At 43.2% G+C, this 26037-nt stretch overlaps 2 protein-coding genes across 3 annotated transcripts in view; both read right to left on the bottom strand.

Annotated features, from left to right (window-relative positions):
* The window catches only part of LOC114106959 (signal-regulatory protein beta-1-like), a 355204-nt gene that overhangs the window by 221970 nt on the left and 107197 nt on the right, over positions 1-26037 (bottom strand). The gene's annotated exons all lie outside the window — the stretch shown is intronic.
* On the bottom strand, positions 150-25356 carry LOC139704808 (signal-regulatory protein beta-1-like). Its single transcript, XM_071609115.1, has 3 exons — positions 25257-25356; positions 4348-4701; positions 150-484 (listed from the first exon to the last, which is right to left on the bottom strand). The coding sequence occupies exons 1-3, from the start codon at positions 25327-25329 to the stop codon at positions 150-152; spliced, it is 762 nt and encodes a 253-aa protein (XP_071465216.1). The 5' UTR covers positions 25330-25356.

The raw sequence follows: 26037 nt of genomic DNA, 5'->3' as shown, positions 1-26037 counted from the left end.
ACCAGCACATGCTGGCCACAGGTCAGGAGTCCACATGTGCATGGCAGGTGACAGCACAGCTGGGACCTAGAGCCGAAGCCACTGAGTTCCTGGAGCAAAGGCCCCTGGGGAGCAGCAGGCTGGGTGGACAGTGTGTGCTGAGGTGGAGATCAGGTTTCTGTACCTCGGATGGTGTCAGATAAGTTGGCAGTCCCACGAAGAGGAGGGCTCCCCCGTAGGGTGATGTGGGCCACATCACAAATGACCTGAGAGTGGACATCCCCTGGGGCCAGGGTCACCTGGGCTGTGCTGGTCACATTGAAGGACACACTTTCTCCCGTGGGGTGCACGCTGGTCTGGGTGTGCGAGAGCTCATTCCTATTTTTGAACCACTTGAGGGTGATGTTGCTGGGGGAGAAGCCGTGGGATTTGCAGGTAAAGCTCACCATCTGCCCAGGTGTGGCCCTCCTCGCTGGACCTGATACCATTGGGGGAGAAGGTCTGGCTGTGAAGGGGATTGACAGACAAGAGAGGTGATTGGGAGACCCCTTCTGAGCACAACAAATGATGCTGTTAAGAATCATCCCTGATGTTATTGTTGGTGTTTTCATTATTATTTTCTGTGCTAGGAATTGGCCCCAGGTGCCTGCTAAACACATGCTTGTCACTGGGCTACACCAAAAACGACAAGACAAGATTTTTTAATGCTCCTAATAAAGTGCTCTGGGTGCTGAGCTGATCCCTGTGTGGTGTCCCTACCCTCATGTCCCTGGGCAAAAGACAGCAAGGACCGACAGTCCAGGTGCTGTTCCAGGCCTGAGGTCAGAGCCTTCCTCTCAGCACCAGAGCATTGCTACCAACCTGGGCCCAGGGAGGACCCCACAGCCCTGTCTCACCCTTTGTTAATAACCTTTTCCTGCTGGCCTACCCTGGAATGCTTGACACCAAGGGGAGTCATATTTAGAAACAAATGCAGGGGACAAACAGTACCAGGACACCAAAGTGAACATGGGGACCAGTTCTCCATGCTGACACCTGGCCCAGCACCTCATCTGTGGAGTGGGGTGGTTGGCAAATCTCCTCCCAGGCCACACCGAGCACAGTTGGCTTTGGTTCATACAGAGCTGCCCCTGGAATCTCAGCAAATGGTCAGGCATGTTGCCCAGAGCCTGGGGAGGCTGAGGCAGGGGGACTGCAATTTAAGATCAGACTGTGAAACCTAGAGAGAACCTTCCTGAAAATAAATAATGAAACGTGCTGAGGATGTAGCTCAGTCGTAAAATGCCCCAGTTTCAATCCTCAGCACAGACACACACACACACACACACACACACACACACACACACACACACAGGTCCCTCCTTCTCCCTGACTTTGTTCTGTGCAGGGCTCGTCCACAGGGGGTTCTGAACTCAGCCCACTTGTTCCTCTTTCCACAAACATGCCATGGGCCTCACCTGGGCCAAGACCTGGATTTGAGAAGGAGAGGATGAAGGGGTGCTTTCTGAATGTGGGCTTCCCTGGGTCACTTGGCATTGGAGTCACAGGTCACTGAACAGGGATGAGTTCATAACTGATGGCTAATTACAAGAGATGCAGACCCAGGCCCATGAGCAGGTCCTGAGGGCACTCAGGTGTGAGCATCAGGAGGCTGCTTGCCTGTGGACGGGTCCCTTGGTGTCTCCAGATTGCTTACCACCAACCAGCACCTTCTATAGCTGTTGACAGGCAGCAAATATCATGAAGGTTTGTATCAGCAAATGTTGAGCTCCCTGCCTGACATGCACCCAACCCAGAGGGCACAATATGCAGGGTGTCACTGAAGAAGTGGAGTCACCCAGACCACTCCACTCTGGAAGGCCCTACAGGGGTTAGGGACTCTGTAGCCACTTATCAGGAGCTGCTCAGCATTTTAAGGCTGGCCTGAGCCCCCGGAGCCCCTCAGATCTTGATAACCACCTCCGTGAGGAGGTCCTAGTGAGAGCCCATTATGGGACAAGGCTCAGAGAAGGGCATGGCCAGACAAGGGCCCCAGGCTGGGGGAGAGGGAAGAGATCAGACGGCTCTCCTACACGGAGGATAAGGCAACACCTTTTTTTTTTCTGCTGAGGTTCCTTGTCCCCTTTGGCAGAGAGTTCTTAAAAGCACCACCCTGCAAGAGGAGCTTAAAGGCAAGGCAGAGCTCTGGCATGCAGTAGGAGCCTAATAAATGACACCTGTGGCTGTATCCTCACTCCTTCTCAAAGCACACATACATTCTTTAGAAGCCAGAGGAGCAACAAATGCAGTGGAGACCCCAGGAAAAGCCTCCATCCTGTTCCTGCAGCCCCCAGGATGACCTGTGTGAGAGGAGGAGCAGACACCACAGGATGACGGGGCTCCGCCTGTTTCCCTGCCCCCCCCCCCAGGTACTGAGAGTCTACCCGGGGCCTCAGGGTGCTCAGCAGGAACCAGCACTGAGCTGCACCCCCACCCTCTCCCTGTGTTCTTAAGAGTCCCCACAGGAAACAAGGTGACAAAGTGCTTCTCACATCATGAATAGCATCATAGGGGTTTCATCCAGAGAAGCTGTTTCCATGAAGAGGGACTCTGTGAAGGGACAAGGGACAGATACCTGAGTGACATTCTGGGTCACCAAGGCAGGGAGCTCTGTGTACTGAAGAGCCAGGGCTCCTTGGTTTCAGCTCCTGTTCAGAGGCACGTGTGTCAGATGTGGGCTCTGGGGTGACACTGGATCTAGGAGGCTCCATTGGGAGACCCTGCCACAGGCCCCAGGGAGCTGAGCCCAGCACTTGCTGTTCAGCAGCATCCACACCCGAGAAGGCTCCCGTGCTCTCCTTCATTGAAGAGGAAAGAACCCCAGCTTTCCTTCCGTGTCTTCAGGACATCTCCTCAGGAGTCCACAGCCCTGGCCGTGTGTCAGAAACTTCTGGAGTAAGTGGAAACTTCAGAAGCCCAGACCCTCCTCAGACCTTTTAAAGCAACATTTGTAGGTGAACTCTCGGTCTGGGAGTTTTGTCTTCAGGTGCCCCCATGATTCCTATGCACAGCCAGTGGGGAGCCCCCGACCCCACCCACCATGACAACAAGAGCATCAATAACATCTCCCCAGGAAGAAGGCTTTTGCCCTTGTTCAAATAAGGGAGCGGCTCTGTGTGTCCTGCTGGGGCATCTCCCCATGGAGAGAGATGTGGCTGACACTCAGGAGAGGTTCCCCACTCACTGTGGCTTCAGGGTCTGAATGTCAGTGGCTTCCTGAACTGTGGGAGAGGGAGGAGGAGCATGGATGCTGCTCCCTGCCCAGTGGGTCAGGTCAGGGTCTGTGTTGAGCCCCTCCTGTGCCCTGGCTCCTCTGTGGGGACAGTGTCTATTCCCAGGGCAGCAGGAGCCTGGGCTGGAGTCAGGTCTGGGCTCTGTCCCCATCCTGGATTTAATGTCTTATGTGAAAAGAGTGCCTGCCTGGGCCTCCAACTCCCCAGGGTCAACAGGGGTGGGCACAGGTGTGAAGGTCCATGTGTGCTGACCACCTCAGCCTCATGGCTTAGGAGGGGCATGCAGGGCCTGTTGAAGGAACCACACAGTGAGCACATGTGCTTCCTGAACTGGGAACCCCTCTGTCACCCACATGGAGAACACTCCCTGGGTGACTGACCCACGTCTGCTCCTGCCCTGCAGGGCCTGTGAGGGCTGGTCCCTGAGACACAGGGATTTACAGGCAGACCCAGGGCTAAGGCCCAGTCTCTTGGCAGCTCCTCCACCAGGGCCCAGGTCAACAGGGAACTGGAGCCTGTCAGAATCCTCTCAGGTGCTGTTCCAGGAGGGGAAGGAAGGAAAGCATGCCCTGCCCCCTCCCTGCTCTGGAGGCCTGGTCCTCAGGGAGGGACAGGAACAGTAGCCTGTGAGAGGAGAACTTTACCTGTCCTGCTCCCAGCTCTTTCCAGAGCATCCAGAGTGCAGATTGGCACACAGTGGGTCCTGGGTGCTGGTGGTATAAAGAGAAGGCTCACCCCACAGGGGAGTGCTCTCTGAAGGTGGCACTTGGTCTGGTTCTGTGATTGGCAAGACCCTTAAACCCTCAGAGCCCTCAGCTGGGGAGCCACAGGGCTGGGCCAGACTGGAAAAGGTCAGGGCTGTGGAGCAGGCAGGTGAGGGGTGCAGATGCCCCCCATTTACCAGCCATGGAGCATGGACTGAATAGCACCGCCTCCACAGGCCTCTGCCTCCCTGACCTGCAGAGGGGTGACAGAGAGCAAGTCATGACATGAGCACCCAGTGCTGCTCCTGCTTCTCAGCTGTGGCCCCCAGGGGGGAGGGCGTGACCTCTGACCTGCTGTCCCACCCCAGGGAGGAGGAGGCAGCTGCACTCACCTCGCACAGACAACTCAGTGCCTGGTCCAGACTTATACTCCTTATCAACAGGGATCGATTTCTGGAACTTCACACAGTAGTAGGTGCCGGCGTCTGCTGGGGTGACATTACTGATGCAGATGGAAAAGTCCCTGTTGTCCCTCTTTGTGGCATCTGAGAGATTTGTGACTCGGGGGAAGTGGCCTTCCTTGGTGTTGTAGATCAACTCCCGGCCTGGCCCTGCCCCCTTAAACCACATGATGGGCCCCACAGGGAGCAGGTAGGTCACAGTGCAGTCCAGAGTGGCCGACTCTCCAGCAGCGACAGACACTGACTTTTCAGGCTGAATCACCTGCAGCTCCTGTGCAGCCGCTCCTGGGGGGAGACACAGGGTGGTCATTCTTCATCCTGGGGGTCCTCTTGGTTTATCACATGGTATCAGCAAAGCCTGTCACTGACTGAGTGCCCACAGAGTGGCCTTGAACTCAGCACAGGGTGTGTGTGTCCTCACACTGAGCCTCCCCTGGCCTGCACCTCCACACTGTGAGACACCTGCCCCTGAGGCCTAGAGCCCTGAGCAAGGTGGAGGGAGGGGACTTGAGGGCCTGAGCCCTCCCCTGAGCTCTCATGTGTCACCAACTATTTGTTGCCCCATTTTTCTGACCACAAGGTCACTGGCACTTAATGGACCATGACATTGGGTTGGGTCATGTGGCTCTTGAGTCTCCTGAGTATTGGGGAAGTGGTGGGTACAATTAGTGGGACATGCATTTGACTGTGAGTCTTGGCTCAGCTCCCTGTTCCACAGAGATGCCAGCTCTTGTTCCAGTTCCCTCCTTCAGCCTGAAGTGAAGATAAGACATACAACCATGACCGCGCAGCTCAAGTATGAAAGAAAACATTGCTGAAGCCGCTTGCATATCTCCCCACAGCACAACCACATGGTGCTCTCCCTGGCTGATCCCAATGGCTCCACCATGTTGTGCAGCCCTCTGGCCTGCTGGCTGTCCTGTGCCCTGGGTTGTGCAGCTCTCTGTGGCTTTTTCAGAGAGAGGAAAATTCTCTCCACCTTAGAGTACTGCTCCCATCCCAACCACAAAAATGCCCACTGAGATACCAGCTCCTAGCTTTGACCCCAGCTGCAGAATCATCCTATCATTGGAATCTGGAACACCAGACCCTGTGAATTGGCTCTTTACCAGTGCACTTCTCTGGGAAAGTGCTTTGAGGAAGGACCCCTGCTGGTGGGTGTGTGGTTCCATTAGGAGCTCAGTGTCCACTGCTGAGTGCTAGTGTGAGAGTCAAGGGGGCACAGGGCCACACAACAGCTGGATGAGCCTGTTCACAGTGTCCTACACCTGGAGAGTGGCATTGATGAGAAAGGTAACTGGTTCTCTTGAATCTTGACTTCACGTGGTCCCCCTCCCAAGGACAGTTACCCCCCCTAAATGTCTATGCTGCTCTGCAGGCAGCCCCTTCTCTGCTGCTTCCCTTGGAGCTTTTGATCCCCACCTGCCACCCCTTCCATGGCTGCCATGTACGGTGATGGGTGGCTCCTGGTACAAGGAGAACAGGGGAAGGAGCAATTTGAGCCCTCTATCATTCAGATGCCCAAAGAAGTAATTTGAGGTTATAAATCACCCTGGGCAATGTGCTTGGACTTTGAGGTAACAGGATAAGTGTCTCTCCCTTTAAATTAAATGGTCACACAAGGCACAATGATGCACACCTATAATCCCAGAGGATTGGGAGGCTGAGGCAGGAGGATCCCTAGTTCAAAGCCATCCTCAGCAAAAGCGAGACACTAAGCAACTCAGTGAGTCCCTGTCTCTAAATAAAATACAAAATAGGGCTGAGGTTGTGGTTCAGTGGTTGAGTGCCCCTGAGTTTAATCTCCAGTAAAAACCCTCTCCCCCCAAAAAAGTTAAATGGTCACAAATAAAGAATGTACAAGACATACTTGTGTCCACTATTACTCCTCAGGGTGACAACCCCTGTCCCTCTGCATTAGTCAACTTTGTACCATTGTGATCAAATACCTGACAAGATCAACTATGGGAGGAAAGGCCACTTTGGGATCACAGCTGCAGAGGCCAGTCTACTGTCAACAGGAACCAGGCAGGATGTCCATGACAGGGTGTAAGTCCGTGCATGGGAGAAGGTGAAGGAGAAGGGGGTGGGGGAGGAGGAGGAGGAGGAGGAAGAGGAAGAAGAGGAGAAGGAAGAACAGGAGGAGGAGGAGAAAGGCAGGGGTGGTGTGAAGACCAAGTGGACATGAAGATCCAGGGACAAAACACAGTCCTCCAGGACATGCCCCAGGGCCTTACTTCCTTCAGACAGTGCTCACCTGCCAGGCATCCCACCACTTGTGACTGAATTTCTCTCCTGTAAGAATGGCCATCATCAAGAATCCAAAAAATAAATGGTGGTAAGGATGTGGGAAAGGGGAACTCTCACTAACTGTTAGTGAAAATGTCAATTAGTACACCCACTATGGAAGTCAGTGTGGAGGTTCTTCAAGAAACTAAAAACACAACTAACTGTTGTGTGGAAAACTAATACTGCTTAGTATTTTTCTTAAAGAATTAAAATCAGTATACCATAGAGAACTGTCGAGACACATGCATACAGATTGTCATGGTTTGGACATGAGGAGTCCCTCACCAGCTCATGTGAGACAATGCAAGAAATCAGTTTAGGGTTGAAATGACTGGGTTATGAGAGCCTTAACCTAGGCCAGGTCTTAGTCCCCTCATAGGGATTAGCTGAGGGGTGACTGCAAGCAGGTCTGGTGTGGCTCAAGGAGGTGGGTCCATGGAGGCCTGCCTGTGGGGTCCATATGTGGTCCTTGTAGGGAGCTCTATCTCTCTCCCTCTCTGCTTCTTGGTGGCCATGTCCCATCCTGCTTATTCTCCTACAGACTCCTGGTATAATATGTGCCTCAACTCTATCCCTGAGGAATGGAGCCTCTATAGGAGGAGACCTCTGAAATTGTGATCCCCAAATTAATCATTTCCTCCTGCAATTTTTCTTGTCTAGTCTTGGGATCATGGAATAAAAGATGACTTAGACACCCATGTTTATCACAGCACAACTCACAATAACCAAGTCATGGAATCACCTCAGTGTCTGTCAAATGATGAAGGCTAAAGAAATTGTGCTACATTTACACAATGGAATTGTATTCAGCCATAAAGAAGAATGAAACTACACCATGTTCAGGAGCAAGAATGTAGCTGGAGATCATCATGTCAAGAAAAATAGGCCAAACACAGAGAGACAAGTAATGTTTTCTTCCATATGTGGAAAATAGACAGGGGGAAAAAAGAGGGCTTCGTGAAAGAGAAAGTGGGGAGAGAAACAGAGAGGGAGAAAAGAGGGTGCAGAGAGGTATCGGGGGTATTAGGAGTAAATTTGATCATAATATGTTATACATATGTATGAATATGTCTCAGGGAAACCCATTATTTTGTAAAATTCATCTGTGCTCCACCCTCCAAAAAAAATAGTGAAAAAAAAAGAGGAACAAACCCCCTGGTATTTTCCCAGCTGCCTTTCCAGGCAGAGGAGGTGGGGCTCCCCTTTGCAGAGCAATGATGAGGGAAGGTCCAAGCTATGTCAGTGTCATAGCTGCTTGAAAGGTTCACAGCCAACACAGGCTTGAGGACAGTTAGGGAGCAGCCTGGAGTCTCCACACTAGATTTGCACTGGAAAAGGATCTCATATCATCTCCGCATCAGCCACAGTGCCCAGGCTGGGGTAGCTCGGTGCCATCTTAAAAAGTGAAGTATTGTCTGAATTTGTACTGCTTTGTGGGGATCAAATACCACTGAATATCCCTCACTCTGGTTCCCCATAGTTGATGAATGAGGATGCAATAAATAAGAAATCAATGATTTTTTTTTTAAAGAAGCTTCTCTAACACCTGGGGACAAAATATTACACTTTGAGTGACCAATGGATAGCAGGAGAAATAAAAGATGAAATTTAAAAAAAAACACTTAAGAGGTAAATGAGAATAGTAATACAACATATCAAAAACTCTGGGACACTGTGAAGGCAGTGTACTCTACAACAAAAAGTACAAAATATGAAAGAAAGAAATTGATTAAGACCTTAGAATGTGGAAAGATTCCCCCCACGTTCCTGGACAGGCAGAGCTAATACTGTCATGAAGAAAGTTCATTGCATTGAGCTCATTCATTAAAAGAATAGAAAGTCACAAAATAAATAACTTAATATTACATCTGAAGCCCTAGAAAATCAAGATAAAAATCAACACCAAACACAGTGAAAGACAAAAAATAATTAAAATAAGAGCTGAAATCAATAAAATTGAAAAAAAAAATTTCCACATTGAAAACACAAAAGGTTGGTTCTTTGAAAAGAAAGAGAAAAATGTTTTAACTGCTAAGCCAAGCTAACCAAAAGAAGGAGAGAGAAAATTCAAATTATAAAAATTCGTGACGAAAAGGGAAATATGACCATGGACAGTACTGAAATCCAGAAGATAATCAGAAACTGTTTTGAAAATATATATTCTAATAAAACAGAAAATCTTAAAGACATTGACAAATCGTTAGACACATATGATCTACCCAAAGTGAATCAGAAAGACATAGAAAAGTGAAACAGATCATTTTAAGCAATGGAATTTAAAATGCCATCAAAAGCTGACCAATAAAGTAAAGCCCACTCTGATGGATTCTCAGCCTAGTTGAAACAGATCTTCAAACAAGCACTAACACCAATGAACCTCAAATGATTTCATGAAATAGAAAAGGAAGGAATCCTTCCAAACTCATTATATGGGGCTGGTATCACCCTGATAACACAACTAGACAAAGACACATAAAAGAAAGAAAACTTCAGATCAATATTCCTGATAAACATAGCTGCAAAAATTCTTAATAAAATACTGACAAATAACATAAAAAGAAAACATAAAAAGATAATGCACTGTGATCAAGTGAGGTTCATTCCAGGGATACGAGGTTGGTTCAACATATTGAAATCAATAAACATAATTCATCATGTCAATAGACCTAAAGACACAAATCACTTTATTATATAAATTGATACAGAGAAAGCATTTGACAAAATTCAGGATCAATTCACATTCAAAACACTAAAAAACTAGTGATAATGGGAACATACCTCAACATTTTCAAAGTTATATATGTAAAACACAAGGCTAATACCATTCTAAACAAGGAAAAGCTGACAGCATTCCCTCTCACCACTTTTATTCAACACCCCTTCCTTGAAACAGTGGCCAGAGCAATTAGACAGGAAAAGAAATTAAAGGGACACAGACAGGAAAAGAAGAACTCAAACCATCTCTCTTTGCCACTGACATAATTCTATATTTGGAAGATCCAAAAAATTACACCTCTACAGTGAAAAGTACTCTACAATGAAAAGTACAAAATATGAAAGAAAGAAATTGAATAAGATCTTAGATGTGGAAAAATTCCCCCCACGTTCTTGGACAGGCAGAGCTAATACTCTCATGATGGCTATACTAACAAAAGCACTATGCCTAATTAGTGCAATACATGTTATAATTCCTATAATGTTCTTATTAGAGCAGATTATGCTAAGTGAAGTCAGCCAATCCCTAAAAATCAAATGCCGAATGTCTTCTTTGATATAAAGGGTGCAACCCAAAACAGAGCCGGGAGGAAGAGCATGAGAAGAAGATTACCATCAAACAGGGATGAGAGGTGGGAGGTAATTACAGAGAGAAGGGGAATTGCATAGAATATGGAAGGAAACCCTAATTGTTATACAAAAATACATATAAGAGGATGTGAGGGGAAGGGGAAAAAAAGAGAGAAATGAGTTACAGTAGATGGGATAGAGAGGGGAAGGGAGGAGAGGGGAGGGGAGAGGAGGGGAGGGGGGATAGGAAGGGAATAGGAAGGGGAACAGAATACAACAGACACTAGTATGGCAGTATGTATAAACGTGGCTGTATAACCAATGTGATCCTGCAATCTGTACACGTGGGAATAATAAGAATTCATACCCCATTTGAATCAAATGTATGATATATGATATGTCAAGATCAATGTAATGTTTTGAGCAACTAATAAATTTCTGATGTTAAAAAAAAAGAAATAGAAAAAACAGTCATGGATTCATTTGAAAAAGTAAGAATCCCAGAACAGAAAAATAATCCTCAGCAAGAAGAGTGAAGCAGGAGACATCAGAAAACCAGACATCAAATTATACTACAGAGCTATAGTAACAAAACCGCATAGTTTCAGCACCAAAAGAGACAGGAAGAGCAATGGTACATATTGGAAGACAAACAGATGCACCCACATACACAGTTCTCTCATACTAGACAAGGCACCATAAACCTACGCTGGAGAAAAGATAACCTCTTTGCAAATGCTACTGGCAAAACTGAACAGCTACATGTAGCAAAATGACATTAAACTGCTATCCCTAACCCTGTCCCAAACTCAACTCAAAGTGGATCAAGGACCTAGGCACTACACCAGAGACCTTGTGCCAACTAGAAGAAAAAATAGGCCCAACTCTAAATTATATCAGCTTAGGAATCAACTACCTCAATAAGACTCGTAAAGTGCAAGAAGTAAAATCAAGAATCAATAAATGGGATGATATCAAACTAAAAAGCTTCTTCACAGCAAGGGGAACATCAAGAAGTTGAACAGAGATCCTACAGAATGGGAAAAAAAATTTGCCACTGGCACCTCAGACACAACATCAATCTCAAGGATATATAAAGAATTCAAAAAAATTTAACTCCAAAACCAACAAACAAATGACCCAATAAATAAGTGGGAAAGGAACTGAAGAGTTGCTTTATAGAAGAAGAAATATAATCAGTCAACAAGTATATGAAAAATGTTCAACATCTCTATCAATTAGAGAAATGTAAATTAGTACTACAGGGAGATTCCCTCTCACTCCAGTCAGAATGGCAATTATCAATAATACAGGTAACAATAAAATGTTGGCAAGTATGTGGGGGCAAAAAAGGTTCACTCAAAGATTAATGGTGGGACTGCAAATTGGTGCAACCACTATGGAAAGCAGTATAAAGATTCCTCAGAAAACTCGGAATGGAATCACCATTTGATCCAGCTAACATAATTCACTGTTTATACCCTAAGAACATTAAATCAGCAACTACAGTGACACGGCCACAGCAATGTTTAAAACAGCTCAATTCACAATAGCTAAGCTATGGAACCAACCTAGGTGCCCTTCAACTAATAACTGGATAAAGAAAACATGGTGTATATACACAATAGAATATTACTCAGACATAAACAAAGAATGAAATTATGACATTTGCCAGTAAATGGATGGAATTATCATGCTAAGTGAAATAAGCCAGTCTGAAAGAAAAACAAAGGCCAAATCTTGTCTCTGATATGCAGAGGCTACCACACAACAACGGAACATGATGAGGAAAGAATACAAGTTCACTGGATTTGACAAAGAGAAATAAAAGGAAGGGAGTGGGGATAGGAATATGAAAGTCAGAATGACTCAGACATGAATTTTCTATATTCATATATAAATGCACAACCAGTATAACTCCACAGCATGCACAACCACAAGAATGGGAAGTTATACTCCATGTATGTATAATATGTCAAAATACATTCTACAGTCATGTATAAATATAAATTAAAAATTTTTAAAAAGATCAACACACTCCTGTTATTCCATTAAAGCAAGCAGACAGAAATTCCCCTTAGAGGCACTGGACCACTCACCAGGATCATAAACTGCCCCATGGCTTTGGAAAATTCTTCCCCTCATGGACTTGTCTACATATCATGAAAAAAACAGTTGTCTGTTGACCCCTTGGCTCTCTAGAACTTAGATGCTCCATGAACACTGATAACCTCAAATGCTCCCCACAGCTATGAAAGCATCATCAAGACAAGATAAAGCAAAACCTATACCATCTGACCTTTCCCACTGGCAGAATGGGGTGACTTACCTAGGCTTACAAAGTGAGGTATTGTGAATTTGTACTGCTTTTGGGGGATCAAAAAAACCACTGAATATCTCACACTCTGGTACCCCACAGTTGAGGAATGAGAATTGAACAAAATAAGAAATTAATACTTTTTTTAAAAAGAAGCTACTGTAATATTTTGGAAACAAAATATTACACCTTTGAGTCACAAATCGATAGTAGAAGAAAACAGAAATGAAGTAAAAAATACATAGAGGTAAAGGAGAACAATAATATATCAAAAACTCTGGGGCACTGTGAAGGCTGTGCTAAGAGGAAAGTTCATTGCACTGAGCTCATTCATTAAAAGAATAGAAAGTCACAAAATAAATAACTTAATATTACATCTGAAGCCCTAGAAAATTTTTTTAAAAATCAACACTAAACACAGTGCAAGACAAAAAATAATTAAAATAAGAGGTGAAATCAATAAAATTGAAACAAAAATAATTTTTCACATTTAAAAAACAAAAGGTTAGTTCTTTTAAAATAAGAAATAAATGTTATAAATGCTTGGCCAAGCTAACAAAGAGAAGGAGAGGGAAAACTCAAGTTATAAAAATTTGTGATGAAAAAGGAAATATCACCATGGACACTACTGAGATGCAGAAGATAATCAGAAACTGTTTTGGAAAATATATATTCTAATAAAGTAAAAAATCTTGAAAATATTGACAAATTTCAAGACATATGACATATCCATATTGAATCAGAAAGACATAAAAAATTCATACTGGTAATTTTAAGCAATGAAATTGAAAATGCCATCAAAAGCTGACCAAAAAAAAAAATGCCTAGAGAGATGAATTCTCAGCCTACTTTGAACAGATGTTCAAAGAAGTACAAACACCAATGTGCACCTCAAATTATTCCATGAAATATAAAAGGAGAGAACCCTTCCAAACTCATTATATGAAGCTTGTATCACACTGATTACAAAACTAGACACATCAAGGAAAGAAGACTTCAGATAAATATCCCTGATGAACATAGATGCAAAAATGATTAATAAAATATTGACAAATAACATAAAAACAATAAAAAGATAATGCACCATGGTCAAGGGATTCATCCCAGGGATGCAAGGTTGGTTCAACATGTGGAAATCAATAAACATAATTAATCATGTCAATAGACCTAAAGACAGGAACCACTTTATTATCTTAATAGATACAGAAAAAGTATTTGACAAAATTCAGAATCAATTCATATTCAAAACACTAGAAAATCTAGCAATAGTGGGATGTACCTCAACATTGTCAAAGCTATATATGCAAAACAAGTCCAATACCGTTCTAAATAAAGAAAAACTGAAAACAGTCCATCTATAAACTGGAACAAGACAGGGATGTCCTCTCACCACTTTTATTCACATCATCCTTGAAAGTCTAGCCAGAGCAATTAGACAGAAGAAAGGAATTAAAGGATACAGATAGGAAAAGAAGAACTCAAAGCATCTCTGTTTGCCACTCACATGATTCTATATGTAAAAGATCAAAAAAATTCCTCCAGGAAACATCTCTCAGAAATGAATTCAGAAAGCAGAAGAATATAAAATTAACTCTCATAAATAAATTGTGTTCCTATGTATCAGTGATGAATTAACTGAATAGAAATTTAAAAAACCATCCCATTTATAATGGCCTCAAAATATTAGGGATTCAATCTAACAAAAGAGGTGAAAGACCTCTAGAATGACAAGTACAAAACACTAAAGAAAGAAATCAAATAACACCTTAGAATGTGGAAAGATCTCCCACGTTCTTGAATAGGCACTATGCATTTTTAATACAATATATATTATAATTTCAATAATGACCTTCACAGAAATAGAAAAAGCAGTTGTGAAGTTCATTTGAAAATATAAGAGTCCAAGAATATCAAAATAATCGTCAGCAAGAGAAGTGAAGCAGGAGGCATCACAATACCAGATATTGAATTATACAACAAAGTCATAGTAACAAAAACAGCATGGTTTCAGCACCAAAACAGACATGAAGACCAATGGTACACATTGGAGACAAACATATGCCCCTATATACACAGTTCTCTCACCATAAACCTACACTGGAGAAAAGAGCCTCTTTGCAAATGGTACTGACAAAACTGGACAGCTGCATGTAGCAAAATGAAATTAAACCTCCATCTCTAACCCTGCACAAAACTCAATTCAAAATGGATCAAGGACCTAGGATTACACTAGAGACCTTGTGCCTATCAGAAGAAAAAGCAGAAAAAAACTCTCCATCATATCCTATTAGGGACCAAATTCCTCAACAAGACTCCTAAAATGCAAGAAGTAAAGTCAAGAATCAATAAATAGGATGATATCAAACTAAAAAGCTTCTTCACAACAAGTGGAACATCAAGAAGATGAACAGAGATCCTATGGAATGGGAGAGAATTTTGCACCTCAGAATCAGCTCTAATCTCAAGGATATAAAAAGAATTTTAAAAACTTGGCTGGGGTTGTAGCTCAGCAGTAGAGTGCTTGCTAGCACATGTGAGACCCTGGTTTCAATCTTCATCACCACCTAAAGTAAATAAAGGAATACATAAAAAAAGAATTCAAAAAATTTAACACCAAAACAAATAAATAACCCAATCAATAAATGGGAAAGGAACTGAACAGTTGCTTCATAGAAGAAGAAATATAATCAGTCAACAAATATATGATGTTCAACATCTCTAGCAATTAGAGAAGTGTAAATTAATTCTACACTGAGATTCTCATGTCACTCTATCAGAATGTCAATTATCAATAATACAAGTAACAATAAAATGTTGGCAAGGATGTGGGGAAAAATGTACACTAAACATTAATGGTGGAACTGCAAATTGGTGCAACCACTCTGGAAAGCAGTATGGAGATTCTTCAGAAAACCATATGACCCAGCCATTCCAATTCACATTTATAACCTAAGAACATGAAATCAGCAACTATGGCAACACAGTCACATTCATGTTTAAAACAGCTCAATTCACAATAGCTAAGCTATGGAACAAAACTAGGTGCCCTTCAACAAATAAATGGATAAAGAAAATATGGTGCATATACACAATAGAATATTACTCAGCCATAAACAAGAATGAAATTATGGCATTTGCCAGTAAATGGATGGAGCTCTCATGCTAAGTGAAATAAGCCAATTTGGAAAAAAATTAAAGGCCAAATGTTGTCTCTGATATGCAGAGGCTAACGCACAACAAAGGAGGGTGAGGAGGAAAGAATAGTAGTTCACTGGATTTGACAAGGAGAAATAAAAGGAAAGGAGTGAGGATAGGAATAGGAAAATCAGAATGACTCAGGCATGAATTTCCTATATTCATATATAAAGAACCAGTGTAACCCCACAGCATATACAACCACAAGAATGGGAAGTCATACCCCATGTATGTATAATATGTCAAAATATATTCTACTATCATGTATAACTAAAAACAAAAAAAATTTTAAATGTTTTAAAGACCAACATATGCCCCTGTTATTCCACTTAAGCAGCAGACAGAAATTCCCCCTTGGAGGCACTGGACCACTCACCAGGATCATAAACTGCCCCCTGACTTTGGAAAATTCTTCCCCTCATGGACTTGTCTACATATCATGAAAACAACCATTGTCTGCTGACCCCTTGACTCTCTAGGACTTAGATGCTCCATAAACACTGATCACCTCAACTGCTCCCCACAGCTGCTGAGAGCCACAGCCGAGTCGGAATGGCCCCTGGCATTTTGCCAATAGTATTGGTTGACTGGCAAGGCATTACTATCCACCTAGGCCACTACTTTGGAGTTCTCATGCTACCTTGGAGTTCTTGTGGGGATTCCTGGGGATTCCCAGAGAGTTCCCATTGGTTGGAGAAGTGCAGGAGGAGGGATTTCCGGAGGAGATATTTCCGGTGGCTGGTTCCTGGACCAGCCCCGTGGCATTCGGCAGAATTCCCTGGGAGCGTGTGTGAAGTGTTTTGGTGGAGTTCAAAAATAAAGTTTGTTCCTGCTTCAGTGGCTCGTGGTTTGTGCCCAGCCAGACTGTGGCATTTGGCGGCCCGTGTGGGGAACACCTGAAGCTCAGAGGCAAGTGAAATTGCTCGCCCTTAAGGGAAGGTGAGAGAATGGGTGACCATTTCAAAAAACAATGTGTTCTTGTTTTCATTTGTTTTGTTTTTGTTTCAAGCTGCCTATCCCTAGAACTTTCTCAGGAAAACTGGGAAAAATGGTTGGCTCAAGGTTTAAAGTTGTTCGCCCCTGAGGAAGAGATAGAAATAGACCACAAATGCACATGTCAAGAAAATAGGAAAATTGATACAACGATTTTTTGTTCCGTTTTTGTTTCATTCTGATTCGGTTTTGTTTTGTGTTATCTTATTGGGTTGCGTTATCTTTATAGTAAATTAGAAATTAGTAAAAAACAAACTGAAAGAGTGTTAAGTAAATTGTTAGAGGTTCAGACCATGGAGAAAGACATTTTAGATGAAGCAAAAGAGAAGGTCTCTTGAGCTAGTCAGACAGAGGAAGAAAATTTAAAGGAAGAAAGCTAAGAGGAGAAACAGCTATTAGGGAAAAAGCTACAACAGGAGGCTGCTACTAACACCGTTCTATCACCAGAGGGCATAATTCAACCAACTGCTCCACCTATGGAGACAGCTAAGTGGCCCTCAACCCACGTAGATGATAGATGGGATCCTGAGACAGGACCTCAAAGATTAGCATGCCCTGTACTTGAGCAGGCAGGAGGGCAGCGAATTCACTGTGCTTTAGATTTCAAAACAGTGAAGCAGTTAAAGGAGGCTGTAACAACCTATGGTCCTCAAGCATGCTTCACTGTAAGCATGGTCGAATCCATTACCAACGTGGACATGACCCCAGCAGATTGGGCTAGCATGTGTAAATCTGTGCTAAATGGAGGACAATATTTGTTATAGAAGGTTGCCAATGAGGAATTTTGCATGGAGATGGCTAGGCAAAATGCAGCAGCCAGTTACCCTCAAAGAAATCTAGATATGTTGTTAGGAAAAGGACCTTATGAGGGTCAACAGCAACAAATTGAATATGATCCTGCTATATATGCACAAATTGCTGCAGATGCAGTTAGGGCATGGAAGACTTTACAAGGACATGGAGCTTTACAAGGTCAATTATCTAAGGTAATACAGGGAGCTAATGAACCTTATGCTGAATTTGTAGATAGGCTTATTCAAACAGCTACCAGAGTTTTTGGGGATACAGAACAAGCAATGCCATTAATAAAACAACTGGCTTATGACCAAGCGAATCGTTGGTTCAGAGAGGTCATTAGACCATGGAAACATGGAGATTTAAACACATATATTAAATTATGTAGAGACATTAATGAAAAAGGGCAAGTCTTGGCAGCTGCATTACAACAGGCTTTAGATGCCAGGCCGAAAACATGCTACAATTGTGAACAAACAGGACATTTTAAAAGGAATTGCCCCATAGGAAGAGGGTTTAACAAAGCTAGGTATCAAAGGAGTAGAATACCAGGTATTTGCCCATGATGCCGTAGAGGGAGACATTGAGCTAATGAATGCCATTCTCAAAACACCATAGAGGGTACTCCATTATCAAAAAATGGACAAGGACCAGGTGTTTACCCATGATATCATGGAGAAAGGCATTGGGCTCCATTGCCAAAAAACGGACAGGGGGGCCTAATGCTCCGGGGCCCACGACCACAAATATACAGGGCACTGGAGGAACCCAGAAACACAATGGGGGAACCCAGCAACACCATCAGGGTAGTGCCCAAGACACATTATCCATCAGATCTCTCATCAGACCAACCAGAGGGAGCGCAGGGTTGGACATCTGCACCTCCAACAGAGCAGTACTAACTCCAGAGATAGGAGTTCAAATCATTCCCACAGGAATAAAAGGACCTCTTCCCTAGGAACAGTAGGCTTATTGTTAGGACGCAGTTCTTCTACTCTAAAAGGACTTATGATAAGTCCTGGGGTAATTGATCCCGATTATGAAGGCGAAATAAAAATTATAGCTAGTTCTCCAAAGGGTATATCAGTAATTTCACCAGGAGATAGAATAGCACACTTATTAATGATACCCAGCCTACATGATAAATTTTCCAGCAGTAGTATAGAAAGAGGTTCCAGGGGATTAGGCTCCACAGGTGTAGATTGGGCTATGCTGTCTTTAAATTTAGATTCTCGCCCAATGCTAAAACTAAATATTCAAGGACATGAATTTAATGGGCTACTTTATACAGGTGCAGACCTTAGCATTATCTCTAATCAAGAATGGCCAAAACATTGGCCGTTACAACAAGCCACTCAAACGCTTCGAGGCCTAGGAGTGGCAACTAATCCCCATAGAAGTGCAATGGTATTAGATTGGAAGGATCCTGAAGGATGTGAAGGAACTATACAGTCATATGTATTGAATCATCTTCCTATAAATTTATGGGGACGAGATGTCCTAGATCAATTAGGTTTGGCATTAACAAATAAAATCAATCCAAATGTGCCCACTATTAGGGCTAGACAAAGTTTCAGGAAAGAAAAAAATATTAGGAGAACAAGAACAAGGTATAGCAGCACCAATTCAAATAGATCAAGGAATAAATAGACATGGATTGGGTTTTCAGAAGGGGTCACTGAGGCAACAAAAATTACTTGGAAATCAGATAGACCAGTATGGGTTCCTCAGTGGCCCCTGACTAAAGAAAAGATACAAGCAGCCCATGACCTGGTCAAACAACAATTAGCGGAGGGACATATACAACCTTCTGTATCTCCCTATAATACTCCCATTTTTGTCATTAAAAAGAAATCTGGTAAATGGAGATTATTGCAAGATTTAAGAGCCATTAATAATGAGATGGTTATTATGGGACCTGCTCAATCAGGGATTCCTCAATTGTCTGCTTTGCCAAAAACCTGGGATGTTTTAGCTATAGATATTAAAGATTGTTTTTTTTTTCAATTCCAATTCATCCTGAGGATAGTCCACGTTTTGCATTTACTATCCCTGCACTGAATCATGAAGGTCCTGATCAGAGATATGAATGGAAAGTACTCCCTCAAGGGATGGCTAACAGACGAACTATGTGTCAAATTTATGTTAACAAAACAATCCAGCCACTTAGAAATCAAAATCCTGAACTACAAATATTTCACTATATGGATGATGTATTGTTAGCACACAAAGATAAAAACACATTGCTAGAATGTTAGGCCACACTTAACAAATTTATTAAAAAATTATAATCTAGGGATAGCAATAGATAAATTACAATTAAATTTTCCAATTAATTATTTAGGAGTTCTATTATCCTCAACCATGGTCCGTCCACCAAAAATTCAAATACGAGTAGATCAACTCAAATCACTTAACAACTTTCAAAAGTTATTGGGAGACATAAATTGGATAAGGCCTTATCTAGGCATACCAACAGGAGAGTTGGGACCTTTATTTGATATCCTAAAAGGTCCATCAGATCCAAATTCACCTCGCATGTTAACGCCTAAAGCAAGAAAGGCATTAAAAATTATTGAAACATATATGGAAAATATGCATTTGGATAGAATTGATATAAGTTTGCCTTTATTATTTATTGTAATACCAACAAAAAATATTCCTACAGGAGTATTTTGGCAAGAAGGTCCATTATTGTGGATACACTTATCTTATTCTCCTAACACCATTCTTACTAGGTATCTTGAAGCTGTAGGACAATTAATACTCAAAGGAATAAAAGCAGCAAAGGGAGTGTTTGGAATTTCTCCCAATAAAATTATTACTCCATATATTATGGATCAAATTGATGAGTTAGCTAATGAGTTAAATACTTCGGCAATAATCATGTGTAAATCTAAAGTTTCATTTGATAATCACTTACCATCTAATCCTTTTTGTCTTTTTGGTCTAAGCATCCTATAGTTTTTCCAAAAATGACAAGAAAAACACCTATCATGAATGCTCCAAATATATTCACTGATGGGTCAAATAATGGTACAGCACCAGTAGTTACCTATGATCAAACTTTTACATTTTTAGTACCCAAACAATCAGCTCAAAAGGTAGAGTTTAATGCAGTATTACAAGCTTTTGTGATGTTTAAAGATTCTGTATTTAATTTAGTTTCTGATAATCAGTATATAGTTAATGCTATAGTATCCCTTGAAGATGCTGGGAGGATTTCCCCTTCCTCTACTGTTTTCTCTTTGTTTTCCACTATACAAAGTCTAATCTGGGACAGAAAAGATCCATTCTTTATAGGACATATCAGGGCACATACAGGATTGCCTGGAGCCCTTAGTTTGGGCAACGATTTAGCAGATAAAACTACACATGACATACACATTTTCTCTACACTAGAAGAAGCAACAAATTTTCATAAAAGGTTCCATGTCAATGCTAATACTTTACAAAAGCGTTTTAAAATAACTAAGGAACAAGCTAGACAAATAATAAAACAATATCAAAATTGTGTGACCTTTTTACCACAAGTTAATCTTGGAGTCAATCCTAGAGGATTGATACCTAACCATATTTGGCAGATGGACATCACACACTTGCCAGAATTTGGAAAGTTAAAATATTTGCATGTCACAGTTGATACTTCTTCCAGATTTTTGATGGGCTCCCTTCATGCCGGAGAAAAAACTAAAGATGTTATAGCTCATTGCTTACAAAATTTTGCCACTGTGGGCATTCCAAAACAGTTAAAAACAGATAATGGTCCTGGTTATACTTCTACCTCTTTTAAACAATTTTGCTCATCATTTGGCATTACTCATATAACAGGAATCCCATACAATCCACAGGGACAAGGCATAGTTGAAAGAGCTCATCAAACTATTAAAATGTATTTATTAAAACAAAAAGAGGGAATTGGAAAGGGGTATACCCAAAGATAAACTTAAAATAACCCTTTTTTACTCTAAACTTTTTAAATTTGGATTCATCAGGGCTTAGTGCTGCAGAAAGGCATATGTATCCAAAAAATATACATAAGCCTAAGGTACTTTGGAAGGATGTTCTAACAGGACAATGGAAAGGTCCTGACCCAGTGATTGTCTGGAGTCAGGGTTCTGTTTGTGTGTTTCTACAGGAAGAACAGCAGCCGATTTGGATTCCAGAGAGACTAACCAAAGCGATTTCTAAAGACCAAAAAGAAGATGATTTGACTCAAATCCATAACAGCTGATATCCAGAGCTCCAGCTTAGCTATTCTTACATCTGTGACAGTGATTAACCAGGATGCTTTTTTTCAATATCTATTTTATTATTGCATTTTTCCACATCATAAAGTTCTATTTTATTTTTTGAGCTCATACAGACCTAGGTTAATGTTTTTCTGATCAGTTTTATTTTTTTGACTGTGGAGTTTTTAAACATTGCAATGGAGATTTCACCTAGGTAAAGCTACAAGGCCTTTACTATTGTCTTATGTGTTGTGCGTTTGTGTGCACACTTGTGTTTTGTGTTGTATGTCTGTGTGTGCGTATGTCCATATGTCATATATGAGGAGCGCTCATGAAAAAATGGATCCGAATTTTTTTTATTCACATGATTTTAATGGTTTAATTTAAATTGGGTAAACAGCTGTTGAGGATTGTTTTAATATGAGTACAAATAAGGAGGTTAACAGATCTATTTGTTTACTTTCACCTTTCCTTTTCATTATATTTAATAATTCTGTTCAGGATAATGTAAATTGTTCAGAAAATTGTTTTCTTAGTACCTGTTGGAATGTTACATATTTTTTTTAGCCATCATTGCCAGAATTCCTTTCTTCATCCCAGTGCCGGTGAAGAAAAAGATAAAACCAAACTACAGCTTCTTTGATAGTTATCACAACAAACTGTATAAACTGATGCATCAATGAATAATAACTCAACAAGTAATGCTCAATCAAGGAGTCGATTTACTTTGGGAGGAAATGGACATATTGATGGATTCCTCAGCTTTGAACTGCTTTCAGAACTTGCCTGGACTAGGTATCACTTGTATGCATTGTGAACTATCTGTTGGTGCAGCGAATTGTGGTAGTGCTGGCGTATCTTTGCTGATGGTATCACCGGTGATACAATTTTTCCAAAGGAGCCGTCAATTGGCTTGGTGTCGTGGCATTTCTGTATCCTCCTCCCTTCTGCTAGTGATGGTCTAAAATTTGGGTGCCAACAGAGGTGAGGCAAAAAACCTCACCCCCCCCAACCCCACTGGTGCAAAGGCCTATCCACAAGTATGGCTGTATGCTGGACCGGTAGCCAGTGATGGGTATGATCCAATTGCAGTGGTACCAACCTAAGACAGGAGGCTGACGCCTAGAGCTCAGCTCATCTGATGACGGGTAAGGACCATATGCTGTATTGGACAATCTAACAGGCACGGTGCCTAAGCCACATTGCTTGTTGTTTAATTAAACAGAAGGGGGGAGATGCTGAGAGCCACAGCAGAGTCGGAACGGCCCCTGGCATTTTACCAATAATATTGGTTGACAGGCGAGGCGTTACTATCCACCTCAGCCGCTACTTTGGAGTTCTCACGCTCCTTTGGAGTTCTCGTGGGGATTCCCAGGGATTCCCGGAGAGTTCCCATTGGTTGGGGAAGTGCAGGAGGAGGGATTTCCGGAGGAGATATTTGCGGTGGCTGATTCCTGGACTAGCCGCGTGGCATTCAGCAGAATTCCCCGGGAGCGTGTGTGAAGTGTTTTGGTGGAGTTCAAAAATAAAGTTTATTCCTGCTTCAGTGGCTCGTGGTTTGTGCCCAGCCAGACTGTGGCACACAGCTACGAAAGCATCATCAGGAGAAGATAAAGCAAAACCTAGACCAACTGGCCTTTCCCACTGGCAGGATGGGGTGACTTCCCTAGGCTTAGACCCTTACACAAGGCCTGGGTATCAGAGGGGGTCACCTTACACCAGGCCCCCTGGCTAGCTGGAGCCCTAAGAATTAACCTAATGGACATAATGGAAATCCATGGACTGTAGGAAGGGCACAGCCACCCATCATACACCCTGGAACTCAGTGGGTTGTGGATGCCTTCCACCCCTTAACCAGAGCCTCCCTCTAAAGCATGGGACCCAAGGACAACACACCTTGCAAAGCCCAGGCAGTCTCCTGAGCTCGGGGCAATTCACCTCTCTGATCCACCCCTGGAAGTGGCTCCCATTTCAATCAGAGTGAGAGGAACACCCTTGAACACAGCAGGGACATCTGCTCTCACACCCTGTGCACATGGGGTTTCTCTATCAGAAAGCCCTTCTGCCAGAAACCTCAGGGCCACTCCTGCACCTCCTCTTAATCTCTGCTCAAATTCCCCTTCTCAGTGATGCCCGCCCAGACCACCCCATTTGCAGTGCCTCTCCCACACATTCTCCAATTCCCTTATCCTGCTGATTGTTTTCAAGTCAAATTGATCACTGTTCAATATGTGATATGATTTACCTCTTTCTTGTGTGTTGCTCACCATACTTGTCCCTAGAGGTACCTTAGCTACACAGGGCAAATCCTTTGCCTCTTTTATGCTCAATACACTTCAAGTTTCTGTAAGAGTTCCTGCACACAGTAGGCGTACACTCAGTGTGTACTTAGTGTGTGAATTTCTCAGTGCCACAACCCTGCATTGCAGAAGTCGATTTGCAGTGGATACATTTTGAGAAATGGCCACAAGTTGAGTTTCCCACACAGAATATTTAGCAAAACAAGAACTCTTTGCCAGATATAGGCAGGAAGTAGAAGAGCCCAGGAGAAGAAAACCACAAACCCTTTTCCTCCACCTTCTATACACCCATTGGCAGAAGCTGTACGAAGTGTGTAAATCAGTCCACACATGAATCATTTACTAATTTCATATACAAATTTAAACCAGGAACCCTTCTTATTGACTTCAAAAAAAGAAAGAAAAGAAAAGAAACAAGATCCAAATCACCTTGGGGTCTCTAGACCACCTATGATGAGCATGAGATGCCCCAGGTCTTTGGAAGCAGACATCTGACCTCATGATGTTGGGCTACACACCATTAAAACAATGTCTGGCCACATGTAGGGTCAGGGCCACAGAGTTTGAGAAGATGGTGGGTGAACCACGAGCTCCAGATCAGAGCATCTTAATTCAGACCCCAGCCCTTGCACTGCCCCTGAATGACCACGGAGCTCCTGGTGCTTCTGCTTCTTAGCTGTAAGGTGGAGTGACCAGAGTGTCTGCTGTGGGTGTCATGGTCACATGATGAACTGTATCACATCTGAAGAGAGTCTAGCCCATAGTGAGAGTTCAAGAAATTGAGTTGTTACTCAGTAAATTTCCTGAGGCTAAGGGACTTCCACTGCCCCCTACGATGTAGATAAGGGTAAGGACATTGTCACAGCCTGTGTCAGTCAACTCTTCATTACTGTAAGTAATACCTGAGACAAATCCACTTATGAAGACAAAAATAGGAAGACAGCTCACAGTTTTAGAGGTTTCAGTCCAGCATTGATTGTCCCCATGGCTATTGGGCCTGTGGGAGGCAACAAATCAATGGAGGAGAAGGTATGATGGGACAAAGCCATGTACCTCACGGCCATACTATGAGAGAGACATTGACAGAGAGATAACTTGCTCTATGGCCTTGAGGGTGTCACCTCACCTTTGGTGTCTCAGAAGTTATCAGGATATAAACACTGACATTTTGAAAATGTATTTTGTGAACTGATATAATATGCAGGTGATTCTTGTCACTGCTGTTTGAAGCATCAGCTGATGTGATGCCTCTGGCCCCAGCTGCGGGGGAGGACTCCCAGAGACAGTGCTCAGGACCCTTGGTCTGGGCTCCAGATGATGCCCTCCCTTGCCTTCCATGGTGGAGCCTGTGTTTGTCCTGAGTCCCTTGAGTCCATGGACAGAGCTGACCCAGGGACAAGGACAGAAGATTCTCCCCAGACAGTGCTCACTCACCTGTGAGTCCCAGCAGGAGGGTCAGCAGCAGGACAGGACAGAGATGCAGGAGCCAGAAGGGAGGTGCAGACATGGTGGAGCCCTGAGGAGCCTGCTCTGTCCCAGTGTCTGTGCTGGGGAGATCCCTGACTCTGCTCTATGGAGGGAACTGACACTCTGCCTACTTTGTTTCAAGAGGAAGTGACTGTGACAGAGTGACAATTTCCGAGAAAATTATGAAGTAGAAACCAGGAGCACAGGCAGCAAAGGTTAAGGGTCTCTCATGCTGCATTTTCAGAAGGAATTGGAACACACCTCCCAGGAACAAGGCCTCCTTCCCCTGGGCCTGCGCTAGTCCCTAGGCCACTCATGGTGTTCTGGGTCTTAGTGACAATCTATTTGGGAGTCGCAGGACAGGCAGGATGTGCCCCAGACTCCTGACCCTGAGATCCTGGATGTGGCTGGCTGGTGGCCTCACTCTGCAGCAGCTACACACAGAGCTACTCAGCAGAGAGAGGAGGGCTCCTGGGGCCTGCTCAGTGTGGGGCAGGAACTGGTCACCTCCTGCCATGGCCAATCATTGCAAAGCTTTTTTTCTGTAAAGGATCATAGTTCCCCATAACAGTTGGTTCATCCTGACAAAACCATACGTGCATGGAATTAGGATCAATTCTGGATCTCCCTTTTCCTCTCCCATGCTCACCCCACACCCTCTTCCTTCCTAATTTCTACTAGACTTCCTTTTGCTTATGTCTTCATTTATTTTTATTGTTTCTTTCAATTTATATATAAATGTGGTATA

This window comes from Marmota flaviventris, chromosome 2, assembly GCF_047511675.1.
Source record: "Marmota flaviventris isolate mMarFla1 chromosome 2, mMarFla1.hap1, whole genome shotgun sequence".
Lineage (NCBI taxonomy): Eukaryota > Metazoa > Chordata > Mammalia > Rodentia > Sciuridae > Marmota > Marmota flaviventris.
The sequence above is the reverse complement of the archived record's forward strand: the minus strand, read 5'-3'. Positions and strand labels throughout refer to the sequence as shown.